Source organism: Oncorhynchus gorbuscha, unplaced genomic scaffold (assembly GCF_021184085.1).
Source record: "Oncorhynchus gorbuscha isolate QuinsamMale2020 ecotype Even-year unplaced genomic scaffold, OgorEven_v1.0 Un_scaffold_6383, whole genome shotgun sequence".
Lineage (NCBI taxonomy): Eukaryota > Metazoa > Chordata > Actinopteri > Salmoniformes > Salmonidae > Oncorhynchus > Oncorhynchus gorbuscha.
The window spans coordinates 6850-21003 of record NW_025749989.1 but is presented as its reverse complement, the minus strand read 5'-3'; the positions used below and the strand labels follow the sequence as shown (position 1 = coordinate 21003).

Below are 14154 nucleotides of genomic sequence, written 5' to 3'. Positions count from 1 at the left end.
GTTATGTCTAGACCAATACAAAGGACTCGTGGAAAAAGTCAGTCATGGAATAGAAACTTATCATAAACCCTTTACATTAAACTAAATAACTCCAAAACAATGGTGGTCCTTCTGCATTTTTTTGTATTATCACAAAATATCTAAAAACAAACAAACAATATCAGTCACAAAAATAATAACTTAGGTTTCTCAGGGAAAGTCCTGTACCTCAGGCATTAAAAAAAACAGTCCCGGCCCAGAAAATGATTCAAGTGAACCTATTCGATCTCATGCGCACGCAATGTTCATCAATAAGCGGTGTGCAAAACCAGTCACACACAAACCATAAACGTTTGTTCCACACATCAATACAAATGATTAGGATTCGCAATATATTATTCCCCAACAACTCCTACAGTGCAGACACACACACTTTAAAGGTGTGAGTCAATCCTGATCCGACAACAGAACTCAACAGAAAGAGATTTGCCTATTACCTTAATCTATTTATTTATTGTAATCTATTTATTTATTATTGTAATCTGTTTATTTTATTATTAAATCTGTTTGCATTTATTTATTATTGTAAAATTTATTATTTATTATTTGTAATCTATTTATTATTGTAATCTGTTTATTTATTTTAATTTATTTGGCAAATCTGTATGTATTGGTAGCTGATCTGTTTGTTGTTGTGTTGTAATCTGTTTGTTTGTTTATTATTGTAATCTATTTATTTGTTTGTACCATTGTAATCTATTTATTTATTTATTATTGTAATCTGTTTATTTATTTATATATATGCCATTGAACGCTTATCCAGCGACTTACAGTCATGTGTGCATACATTCTATGTATAAGGTGGTCCCAGGGGATTAGACCTACCCCTGGCGTTACAAGCGCCATACTCTATAACTGAGCTACAGAGGATCTTATCATTGTAATCTATTATTTATTTATTATTTAATCTATTTATTTATTTATTATTGTAATCTAATATTATTGTAATTTATTTATTTATTATTGTAATGTATTTATTTATTTATTATTGTAATCTATTTATTTATTTATTATTGTAATTTATTTATTTATTATTGTAATTTATTTATTTATTATTGTAATTTATTTATTTATTATTGTAATTTATTTATTTATTATTGTAATCTATGTATTATTGTAATCTGTTTATTTATTCATTATTGTAATCTATTGATTTATTATTGTAATCTATTTATTTATTTATTATTGTAATCTAATATTATTGTAATTTATTTATTATTGTAATCTATGTATTTATTATTGTAATCTATGTATTTATTATCGTAATCTGTTTATTTATTATCGTAATCTGTTTATTTATTATCGTAATCTGTTTAGGAATGTTGGCCGCGTTATCACTTTGTTGAGGTATGGCTACAGCGCACTTTAAAAAAAAGAAGAAGGTATGAACAAGCTTCAGAGCTGAGGGTTTGAAAACCTCTTTACGCACCACCGTCACCATTGTTATGCAGTTGTGATGAGTGGGTGACGCGCAGTGCAGGAGGAGGCAGCACCGAGGCCGTCACACCCCTCTCCCCTGGAAAAAGCCAGCCATTGCCATAAAAAAAGGCAGATCTTGGTCTAGGCCTGTACTGGAGCGGGATCAATTTGGAGGTGGAGGGTCCTGTCCTGGTCTGGGGGCGGTGTGTCACATCATCGGGCTGAGCTTGTTGTCATTGCAGGCAGTCTCAACGCTGTGCGTCACGGGGAAGACGTCCTCCTCCCTTCGGGGCAGAAGTTGCTCTATTTCATGTTCACTGTCAGACCAGCTGCTCTTAGCTTGTCCAACACTGTTAAGATAAAGACAGTGGTTGAGTCTGGCTGTGGTGAGGTCTGGGTGACTTGGCTGTGGGTTGAGGGTCTGGCTGGGTGACTTGGCTGTGGTTGAGGGTCTGGCTGGGTGACTTGCTGTGGTTGAGGGTCCGGCTGGGTGACTTGGCTGTGGTTGGAGGGTCTGGCTGGGTGACTTGGCTGTGGTTGAGGGTCTGGCTGGGCAGACTTGGCTGTGGTTGAGGGTCTGGCTGGGCAGACTTGGCTGTGGTTGAGGGTCTGGCTGGGTGACTTGGCTGTGGTTGAGGGTCTGGCTGGGGTGACTTGGCTGTGGTTGAGGGTCTGGCTGGGTGACTTGGCTGTGGTTGAGGGTCTGGCTGGGTGACTTGAAAACTGTGGTTGAGGGTCTGGCTGGGTGACTTGGCTGTGGTTGAGGTCTGGCTGGGTGACTTGGCTGTGGTTGAGGTCTGGCTGGGTGACTGGGTGACTTGGCTGTGGTTGAGGGTCTGGCTGGCGGGTGACTTGGCTGTGGTTGAGGGTCTGGCTGGGTGACTTGGCTGTGGTTGATGGTCTGGCTGGGTGACTTGGCTGTGGTTGATGGTCTGGCTGGGTGACTGGGTGACTTGGCTGTGGTTGATGGTCTGGCTGGGTGACTTGGCTGTGGTTGAGGGTCTGGCTGGGTGACTTGGCTGTGGTTGAGGGTCTGGCTGGGTGACTTGGCTGTGGTTGAGGGTCTGGCTGGGTGACTTGGCTGTGGTTGAGGGTCTGGCTGGGTGACTTGGCTGTGGTTGAGGGTCTGGCTGGGTGACTTGGCTGTGGTTGAGGGTCTGGCTGGGTGACTTGGCTGTGGTTGAGGGTCTGGCTGGGTGACTTGGCTGTGATTGAGGGTCTGGCTGGGTGACTTGGCTGTGGCTGAGGGTCTGGGCTGGGTGACTTGGCTGTGGTTGAGGGTCTGGCTGGGTGACTTGGCTGTGGTTGAGGTCTGGCTGGGTGACTTGGCTGTGGTTGATGGTCTGGCTGGGTGACTTGGCTGTGGTTGATGGTCTGGCTGGGTGGACTTGGCTGTGGTTGATGGTCTGGCTGGGTGACTTGGCTGTGGTTGATGGTCTGGCTGGGTGACTTGGCTGTGGTTGATGGTCTGCGCTGGGTGACTGGCTGTGGTTGATGGTCTGGCTGGGTGACTTGGCTGTGGTTGATGGTCTGGCTGGGTGACTTGGCTGTGCTTGATGGTCTGGCTGGGTGACTTGGCTGTGGATGAGGGTCTGGCTGGGTGACTGGTGACTGGGTGACTTGGCTGTGGTTGATGGTCTGGCTGGGTGACTGGGCTGTGGTTGAGGGTCTGGCTGGGTGACTGGGCTGTGGTTGATGGTCTGGCTGGGTGACTGGGCTGTGGGTTGATGGTCTGGCTGGGTGACTGGGCTGTGGGTTGATGGTCTGGCTGGGTGACTGGGCTGTGGTTGATGGTCTGGCTGGGTGACTGGGCTGTGGTTGAGGTCTGGCTGGGTGACTGGGCTGTGGTTGATGGTCTGGCTGGGTGACTGGGCTGTGGTTGATGGTCTGGCTGGGTGGACTGGGCTGTGGTTGATGGTCTGGCTGGGTGACTGGGCTGTGGTTGATGGTCTGGCTGGTGACTGGGCTGTGGTTGATGGTCTGGCTGGGTGACTGGGCTGTGGTTGATGGTCTGGCTGGGTGACTGGGCTGTGGTTGATGGTCTGGCTGGGTGACTGGGCTGTGGTTGATGGTCTGGCTGGGTGACTGGGCTGGGTTGAGGTCTGGCTGGGTGTGGGCTGTGGTTGAGGGTCTGGCTGGGTGACTGGGCTGTGGTTGATGGTCTGGCTGGGTGACTGGGCTGTGGTTGATGGTCTGGCTGGGTGACTGGGCTGGGTTGATGGTCTGGCTGGGTGACTGGGCTGGGTTGATGGTCTGGCTGGGTGACTGGGCTGTGGTTGATGGTCTGGCTGGGTGACTGGGCTGTGGTTGATGGTCTGGCTGGGTGACTGGGCTGTGGTTGAGGTCTGGCTGGGTGACATGGCTGTGGTTGATGGTCTGGCTGGGTGACTGGGCTGTGGTTGATGGTCTGGCTGCTGTCCCAGTCGAGACAGTCCATCTGGTGTGACTCATTCTCTGAGTTAACTGGCTAGTAGATGTTCTTCAAGATCAACTCAATGACTTTCTTTCCTTCTCAATGCAAGGTTTCCACCGTCTGCACAAGGAGTGGTAACTGTATGCAAAGTCTTAGATACACCCCCCCCCTTGCACTGAATTCCTGGCTGTCTGCCAGATCAAGGTATGAACAACCTTCAGAGGGGAGGGGTTGAAATATTCCTCTCTCGCGCCACCATTTTGATCCAGCTGATACTGGCTATTGACGTGGAAATGAAAGGGAATATGCGCTGGGAGGAGCTGCACAGAGATGATTTAGCCATAGATTTCATGGCTGTCAAAAACAAACAAACACACGGGTATACACCCATATACATGCTTACGCAACGCAACACACACACGGGTATACACCCATATACATGCTTACGCAACGCAACACACACACGGGTATACACCCATATACATGCTTACGCAACGCAACACATTCTTACTTCCTGCGCATGGGGCAGTCTTTCATGAAGTGTCCGATCTTGCCACATATCCTGCAGCAGCGGTCGTTAGGAGCCAGCTGTCCCTCAGTCAGCACCTCAGGATCAAAGAAGAACTCCTGAGAGGAACAATATTAATGTTATATATTATTATAATACATCATTATATACTACTACTGCTGAGAGGAACAATATTAATGTTATATATTATTATAATACATCGTTATATACTACTACTGCTGAGAGGAACAATATTAATGTTATATATTATTATAATACATCATTATATACTACTACTACTGAGAGGAACAATATTAATGTTATATATTATTATATACTACTACTGCTGAGAGGAACAATATTAATGTTATATATTATTATAATACATCATTATATACTACTACTGCTGAGAGGAACAATATTAATGTTATATATTATTATAATACATCATTATATACTACTACTGCTGAGAGGAACAATATTAATGTTAAATATTATTATAATACATCATTATATACTACTACTACTGAGAGAACAATATTAATGTTATATATCATTATATACTACTACTGCTGAGAGGAACAATATTAATGTTATATATTATTATAATACATCATTATATACTACTACTGCTGAGATAGTAGTATAGGTAGTGAATACTAACCATCGGACTAGTGTACTCAGGAGGGTAGGTAGTGAATACTAACCATCGGACTAGTGTACTCAGGAGGTAGGTAGTGAATACTAACCATCGGCCTAGTGTACTCAGGAGGGTAGGTAGTGAATACTAACCATCGGCCTAGTGTACTCAGGAGGGTAGGTAGTGAATACTAACCATCGGACTAGTGTACTCAGGAGGTAGGTAGTGAATACTAACCATCGGACTAGTGTACTCAGGAGGGTAGGTAGTGAATACTAACCATCGGACTAGTGTACTCAGAAGGGTAGGTAGTGAATACTAACCATCGGACTAGTGTACTCAGGAGGGTAGGTAGTGAATACTAACCATCGGACTAGTGTACTCAGGAGGGTAGGTAGTGAATACTAACCATCGGACTAGTGTACTCAGGAGGGTAGGTAGTGAATACTAACCATCGGACTAGTGTACTCAGGAGGTAGGTAGTGAATACTAACCATCGGACTAGTGTACTCAGGAGGGTAGGTAGTGAATACTAACCATCGGACTAGTGTACTCAGGAGGGTAGGTAGTGAATACTAACCATCGGACTAGTGTACTCAGGAGGGTAGGTAGTGAATACTAACCATCGGACTAGTGTACTCAGGAGGGTAGGCTTTGACTGTTGTTCCAAACACACTTCTGCCATTGATGAAAGCCTTCATGATGAAGTTGGTCACTGTGTGAGAGAGAAAGAGAGAGAGGACAGAGTGGGAGAGAGCAGAGAGAGAGGACAGAGTGGGAGAGAGCAGAGAGAGAGGACAGAGTGGGAGAGAGCAGAGAGAGAGGACAGAGTGGGAGAGAGAAAGAGAGAGAGGACAGAGTGGGAGAGAGCAGAGAGAGAGGACAGAGTGGGAGAGAGAAAGAGAGAGGACAGAGTGGGAGAGAGCAGAGAGAGAGGACAGAGTGGGAGAGAGCAGAGAGGACAGAGTGGGAGAGAGAGAGAGAGGACAGAGTGGGAGAGAGCAGAGAGAGAGGACAGAGTGGGAGAGAGCAGAGAGAGAGGGACAGAGTGGGAGAGAGCAGAGAGAGAGGACAGAGTGGGAGAGAGAAGAGAGAGAGGACAGAGTGGGAGAGAGCAGAGAGAGAGGACAGAGTGGGAGAGCAGAGAGAGAGGACAGAGTGGGAGAGAGCAGAGAGAGGGACAGAGTGGGAGAGAGCAGAGAGAGAGGACAGAGTGGGAGAGAGCAGAGAGAGAGGACAGAGTGGGAGAGAGCAGAGAGAGAGGACAGAGTGGGAGAGAGCAGAGAGAGGCAGGAGAGAAGTGAATGAAAAGGAGGATGATGCTATGAGAGAAAGACAGTAAGATAAGAGATACCTACTTCTCCTGGACAGGCCAGCTCCCAGGTTATGGTTCAGGTCAAAAGGATCTGGAGAGAAAAACATCAGATCAGATAACTAGATCCCTGGTTCACAACCCTCCCTGGAGAGCTGCAGGACGTGCAGGCTTTTACTACAACCTAGCAGTGTTAAACCCCCAAACTGTTTATGATAAAATGAAACTACCGCCTGTACCAAAGCTCCCCTCAACGTTTACAACCCTCGACCAATAGCTGCCCTCAATCCTCACCGTTTACAACCCTCGACCAATAGCTGCCCTCCATCCTCGACCAATACCTGCCCTCAATCCCCTCAACGTTTACAACCCTCGACCAATAGCTGCCCTCAATCCCCTCAACGTTTACAACCCTCGACCAATACCTGCCCTCAATCCCCTCAACGTTTACAACCCTCGACCAATAGCTCCCCTAAATCCCCTCAACGGTCCCCTCGAAAGAAATAAAGTCAAAGAATCCCTATAAATGAAGTCAAGACCCTATAAATGAGTCAAGAATCCCCTAAATGAAGTCAAGAATCCCTATAAATGAAGTCAAGAATCCCTATAAATGAAGTCAAGAATCCCTATAAATGAAGTCAAGAATCCCTATAAATGAAGTCAAGAATCCCTATAAATGAAGTCAAGAATCCCTATAAATGAAGTCAAGAATCCCTATAAATGAAGTCAAGAAAGGTGTCCAGAACAGGGTTTGCAGAAGAGACGTAGTCGCCGTTACGGCCCGTTGGTAGGAGTAAATCAAGTCTGGTACTGACCCTCGATGACGATGTACTTAGAGGTCCACTGCTTGTTGAAGGTGGTGAGAGCTGCTCTCTGTCTGATGGAGATAACGTGTTCTCTGAAGTCAAAGGTCTCGGTGTAGAACTGCAGCAGGCCCAGCCACAGAGCACCTACAGACTCCAGGTTCTTCTGCTGCCAGCGCTCAGGCTAGAGAGAGAGGTCAAAGGTCTCAGTGCAGGCGAGACACACACACACCACAGCTGATGCTCTTATAGAGGGACTCACCAGTTTATCCAGATCATCGTAGAAGTAGACATTCCATCCATCTACCAAAATCTCAGGCTTCTTCTCCTCGTCATAAATCTATCGACACACACACACACACACACACACACACACACACACACACACACACACACACACACACACACACACACACACACACACACACACACACACACACACACACACACACACACACACACACACACACACACACCAGATCTTAGCGATGAGAAATCCAGATTCAGTCAGCAAATCTCCCAAAATATCATTGGACTCACGGCCAGACTGCTCACAACTCAATCAATCAATCAATCAATCAATCAAATGTATTTATATAGCCCATCAGCTGATATCTGCTCACAACTGTACTCATTGGCCCGGAGTCAGACAGATTCACTTCAGTTACCTCCTGTAGTACAGGTATAACAGGTGGGTTCCTCTCCGTCTAACCTCCTGTAGTACAGGTGGGTTCCTCTCTGTCTAACCTCCTGTAGTACAGGTGGGTTCCTCTCTGTCTAACCTCCTGTAGTACAGGTGGGTTCCTCTGTCTAACCTCCTGTAGTACAGGTGGGTTCCTCTGTCTAACCTCCTGTAGTACAGGTGGGTTCCTCTGTCTAACCTCCTGTAGGTATAACAGGTGGGTTCCTCTGTCTAACCTCCTGTAGTACAGGTATAACAGGTGGGTTCCTCTGTCCCAACCTCCTGTAGTACAGGTATAACAGGTGGGTTCCTCTGTCTAACCTCCTGTAGTACAGGTATAACAGGTGGGTTCCTCTGTCTAACCTCCTGTAGTACAGGTATAACAGGTGGGTTCCTCTGTCTAACCTCCTGTAGTACAGGTATAACAGGTGGGTTCCTCTGTCTAACCTCCTGTAGTACAGGTATAACAGGTGGGTTCCTCTGTCTAACCTCCTGTAGTACAGGTATAACAGGTGGGTTCCTCTGTCTAACCTCCTGTAGTACAGGTATAACAGGTGGGTTCCTCTATCTAACCTCCTGTAGTACAGGTGGGTTCCTCTGTCTAACCTCCTGTAGTACAGGTGGGTTCCTCTGTCTAACCTCCTGTAGTACAGGTGGGTTCCTCTGTCTAACCTCCTGTAGTACAGGTATAACAGGTGGGTTCCTCTATCTAACCTCCTGTAGTACAGGTATAGCAGGTGGGTTCCTCTGTCTAACCTCTGTAGGGTGGGTTCCTCTGTCTAACCTCCTGTAGTACAGGTGGGTTCCTCTCTGTCTAACCTCCTGTAGTACAGGTGGGTTCCTCTCTGTCTAACCTCCTGTAGTACAGGTGGGTTCCTCTCTGTCTAACCTCCTGTAGTACAGGTGGGTTCCTCTGTCTAACCTCCTGTAGTACAGGTGGGTTCCTCTGTCTAACCTCCTGTAGTACAGGTATAACAGGTGGGTTCCTCTGTCTAACCTCCTGTAGTACAGGTATAACAGGTGGGTTCCTCTGTCTAACCTCCTGTAGTACAGGTATAACAGGTGGGTTCCTCTGTCTAACCTCCTGTAGTACAGGTATAGCAGGTGGGTTCCTCTGTCTAACCTCCTGTAGTACAGGTGGGTTCCTCTGTCTAACCTCCTGTAGTACAGGTATAACAGGTGGGTTCCTCTATCTAACCTCCTGTAGTACAGATGGGTTCCTCTGTCTAACCTCCTGTAGTACAGGTGGGTTCCTCTGTCTAACCTCCTGTAGTACAGGTGGGTTCCTCTGTCTAACCTCCTGTAGTACAGGTGGGTTCCTCTGTCTAACCTCCTGTAGTACAGGTGGGTTCCTCTGTCTAACCTCCTGTAGTACAGGTGGGTTCCTCTGTCTAACCTCCTGTAGTACAGGTGGGTTCCTCTGTCTAACCTCCTGTAGTACAGGTATAACAGGTGGGTTCCTCTGTCTAACCTCCTGTAGTACAGGTGGGTTCCTCTGTCTAACCTCCTGTAGTACAGGTGGGTTCCTCTGTCTTACCTCCTGTAGTACAGGTATAACAGGTGGGTTCCTCTGTCTAACCTCCTGTAGTACAGGTATAACAGGTGGGTTCCTCTGTCTAACCTCCTGTAGTACAGGTGGGTTCCTCTGTCTAACCTCCTGTAGTACAGGTATAACAGGTGGGTTTCTCTGTCTTACCTCCTGTAGTACAGGTGGGTTCCTCTGTCTAACCTCCTGTAGTACAGGTATAACAGGTGGGTTCCTCTGTCTTACCTCCTGTAGTACAGGTATAACAGGTGGGTTCCTCTGTTGCAGGTAGAATAGCACCATCAGGGTGAAGCCGTAGGACGACAGACTTCCTCGAGACGCATCACCGATATCACACAACTATAGCAGGGGACAACATGGATATTAAAACATCCCCTTTAACTAGACCAGGGAACAACAGATATTAAAACATCCCCTTTAACTGGACCAGGGGACAACAGATATTAAAACATCCCCTTTAACTAGACCAGGGGACAACATATATTAAAACATCCCCTTTAACTAGACCTGGGGACAACAGATATTAAAACATCCCCTTTAACTAGACCAGGGGACAACAGATAATAAAACATCCCCTTTAACTAGACCAGAGGACAACAGGATATTAAAACATCCCCTTTAACTAGACCAGGGGACAACAGATATTAAAACATCCCCTTTAACTAGACCAGGGGACAACAGATATTAAAACATCCCCTTTAACTAGACCTGGGGACAACAGATATTAAAACATCCCCTTTAACTAGACCAGGGGACAACAGGATATAGAGTATTCTCCCCAATATCTATATCATCAGCTGTTCATCAGGTTAAACTCCTAGGAAGTTGATCACCATCAAAACCTTTCAGTGGGTTGTGTGACTATCTCATCTCAGCAGTAAACTGGTGAGACATACCTTGGCAAACACCTTCGTGACATAACACAGCATCTTGACTCGGGGGTCGATGGCAGCGTCACACGCCAACAGACGCGTGTTGTGTAAGGCCTGATAGCCAAGAGAGAGAATTATTATTATTATTTTTTTTTTAAAGGGTTCAGTCACTGCTTCCTGCTCCCACATGACCAACCAGGTGTGCGTTCCTCTCACCAGCGTGTTGTAGAGACTGATGTCTCCCTCCAGGCCGGTCCTGGCGTGGTAGAACTTAACGATGGGGACCTTAGCCGTGGTGATGGGGAGGATGTTCCTCAGACCTGGGGCCACAGGGACATGTCAGATACAGCCTCCCACATCGACACGGGCTTACAGATACACACCTGGTGCACAGTACAGCAGTACAAGGGGACTATATGAATAATTCATACTCTACATTATCACAGGGCCGTGTCCAGACGCTGACCAATACTCTACATTATCACAGGGTCGTGCCAATACTCTACATTATCACAGGGCCCAGACGCTGACCCATAGTCTACATTATCACAGGGTCCAGACACAGACCCATACTCTACATTATCACAGGGCCCAGACGCTGACCCATAGTCTACATTATCACAGGGTCCAGACACAGACCCATACTCTACATTATCACAGGGTCCAGACGCTGACCCATAGTCTACATTATCACAGGGTCGTGTCCAGACGCTGACCAATACGCTACATTATCACAGGGTCCAGACGCGAACCCATACGCTACATTATCACAGGGTCCAAACACAGACCCATACTCTACATTATCACAGGGTCCAGACGCTGACCCATAGTCTACATTATCACAGGGTCCAGACACAGACCCCATACTCTACATTATCACAGGGTCCAGACACTGACCTGGGTGTTTCCTCAGGAGTCTGGCCAGAGACTCTATAATGCTGATACAGTCCAGACCCTGCAGGAGACAAAACCTGTTTTGAACCAAATCATTTCTGCAGAAGAGGTTTGTTTACAGCACATGTCAAACTCATTCCACAGAGGGCCAAGTGTCTGCAGGTTTTCACTCCTCCCTTCTACTTGATTGATGAATTAAGGTCACTAATAACTAAGGAACTCCCCTCACCTGGTTGTCTAAGTCTTAACTGCAAGGAAAAAACCTGCAGACACTAGGCCCTCCGTGGAAAGAATTTGACACCCCTGGTTTATAGGATTTACAGTGGTTTATCAATAGAGACTATGGTTGTCTTGATGTGAGTGAGTAAGAGAGCAATAATTGCTTTGGATAAAAGTGTCTGCTAATATAGTATATTATATGAGAGGCAGAGCGAGAGAGAAGAGAGGCAGAGCGAGAGAGAGAAGAGAGGCAGAGCGAGAGAGAGAAGAGAGGCAGAGCGAGCGAGAGAAGAGAGAAGAGAGGCAGAGCGAGAGAGAGAGAGAGAAGAGAGGCAGAGCGAGAGAGAGAGAGAGAAGAGAGGCAGAGCGAGAAGATACAATAGATTACTTCAGCGGTCTCCTGTCCGTCCAGCACCATACAGATGTCCAGGTCACTCTGCTTGAAGCCGAAGCCGTTCTTAGACGAACCAAACAGCCTCAGTCTGGCACCTGTCAATCAATCAATCAATCGACAGTCAGTGTAAGTCTGGAACCTGTTAATCAATCACTAGTCAGTGTAAGTCTGGAACCTGTTAATCAATCAATCACTAGTCAGTGTAAGTCTGGAACCTGTTAATCAATCACTAGTCAGTATAAGTCTGGAACCTGTTAATCAATCACTAGTCAGTGTAAGTCTGGAACCTGTTAATCAATCACTAGTCAGTGTAAGTCTGGAACCTGTTAATCAATCACTAGTCAGTGTAAGTCTGGAACCTGTTAATCAATCACTAGTCAGTGTAAGTCTGGAACCTGTTAATCAATCACTAGTCAGTGTAAGTCTGGAACCTGTTAATCAATCACTAGTCAGTGTAAGTCTGGAACCTGTTAATCAATCACTAGTCAGTATAAGTCTGGAACCTGTTAATCAATCACTAGTCAGTATAAGTCTGGAACCTGTTAATCAATCACTGACAGTGTAAGTCTGGAACCTGTCACTAGTCAGTATAAGTCTGGAACCTGTTAATCAATCACTAGTCAGTATAAGTCTGGAACCTGTTAATCAATCACTAGTCAGTGTAAGTCTGGAACCTGTTAATCACTAGTCAGTGTAAGTCTGGAACCTGTTAATCAATCACTAGTCAGTGTAAGTCTGGAACCTGTTAATCAATCACTAGTCAGTATAAGTCTGGAACCTGTTAATCAATCACTAGTCAGTGTAAGTCTGGAACCTGTTAATCACTAGTCAGTGTAAGTCTGGAACCTGTTAATCAATCACTAGTCAGTGTAAGTCTGGAACCTGTTAATCAATCACTAGTCAGTGTAAGTCTGGAACAAACAGCTATAAAACAAATCCTCTTAACATCGGCTACCACATCGAGTGGAAATTTCTCCACTTCTTCTTTCCTTCCTTCCTTCCTTCTTCCTTCCCTTTCCTTCCCTTTCCTTTGTCCTATCCGGTGTCCTGTGTGAATTTAAGAATGCTCTCTCTAATTCTCTCTAATTCTCTCTCTCTAGGAGGATCTGAGCCCTAGGACCATGCCTCAGGACTACCTGGCATGATGACTCCTTGCTGTCCCCAGTCCACCTAGCCATTCTGCTGCTCCAGTTTCAACTGTTCTGCCTGTGATTATTATTATTTGACCATGCTGGTCATTTATGAACATTTGGCCATGTTCAACTCAAATGTATTTATATAGCCCTTCGTACATCAGCTGATATCTCAAAGTGCTGTACAGAAACCCAGCCTAAAACCCCAAACAGCAAACAATGCAGGTGTAAGCACGGTGGCTAGGAAAAACTCCCTAGAAAGGCCAAAACCTAGGAAGAAACCTCCAGAGAGGAACCAGGCTATGTGGGGTGGCCAGTCCTCTTCTGGCTGTGCCGGGTGGAGATTATAAACCTAGAGAGGAACCAGGCACAGCCAGAGAGGGAACAATGTCACTGTCTCACCTGTGAACTGTCAAGTTGACGAAGCTCTCCAGGTCCTGCAGGATGTGTTCTCTCACTCCCAGCTCCACATCATCTGGAGCAAAGTCTCCTGGGAAATTCAGTAAATTATAGCTGGAACGGTACATACAACGAGACAGAACACATCATTTGAAGAGCAGGTCACACACACACACACACACACACACACACACACACACACACACACACACACACACACACACACACACACACACACACACACACACACACACACACACACACACACACACACACACACACTTACGGTAACACTGCTGGCAGACTGTGTTGAGTGTTTTGAGGAAGGCAGGTGTCATGGGAGGGAGAGGGGCTAGCTGAACCCTCTGGAAGTCTTCAGGACAGTCTTTCTTTAGATGGCCGTCCCGCTTACACACACTACACACCACTGTATGGGACTGACACACAAACACAGGGTTAGAGACTGACACACACACACAGGGTTAGAGACTGACACACACACAGGGTTAGAGACCGACACACACACACACACAGGGTTAGAGACCGACACACACACAGGGTTAGAGACCGACACACACACAGGGTTAGAGACCGACACACACAGGGTTAGAGACCGACACACACAGGGTTAGAGACTGACACACACAGGGTTAGCGACTGACACACAAACACACAGGGTTAGCGACTGACACACAAACACACAGGGTTAGAGACCGACACACAAACACACACGGTTAGAGACCGACACACAAACACACAGGGTTAGAGACCGACACACACACACAGGGTTAGAGACCGACACACAAACACACAGGGTTAGAGACCGACACACAAACACACAGGGTTAGAGACTGACACACAAACACACAGGGTTAGAGACT

General features: G+C 46.4%; 1 protein-coding gene across 1 annotated transcript; it reads right to left on the bottom strand.

The window, feature by feature from the left end:
* Nucleotides 1-4357: 4357 nt before the first annotated feature.
* On the bottom strand, nucleotides 4358-13286 carry LOC124029437 (terminal uridylyltransferase 7-like; the record flags this gene model as incomplete). Its single annotated transcript, XM_046341143.1, has 11 exons — nucleotides 4358-4498; nucleotides 5643-5734; nucleotides 6378-6425; nucleotides 7147-7318; nucleotides 7397-7474; nucleotides 9588-9701; nucleotides 10259-10348; nucleotides 10451-10554; nucleotides 11132-11189; nucleotides 11736-11836; nucleotides 13277-13286. Coding segments are annotated over 11 exons (987 nt in total), but the record flags the coding sequence as incomplete, so codon positions are not given.
* Between the last annotated feature and the right edge of the window lie 868 nt (nucleotides 13287-14154).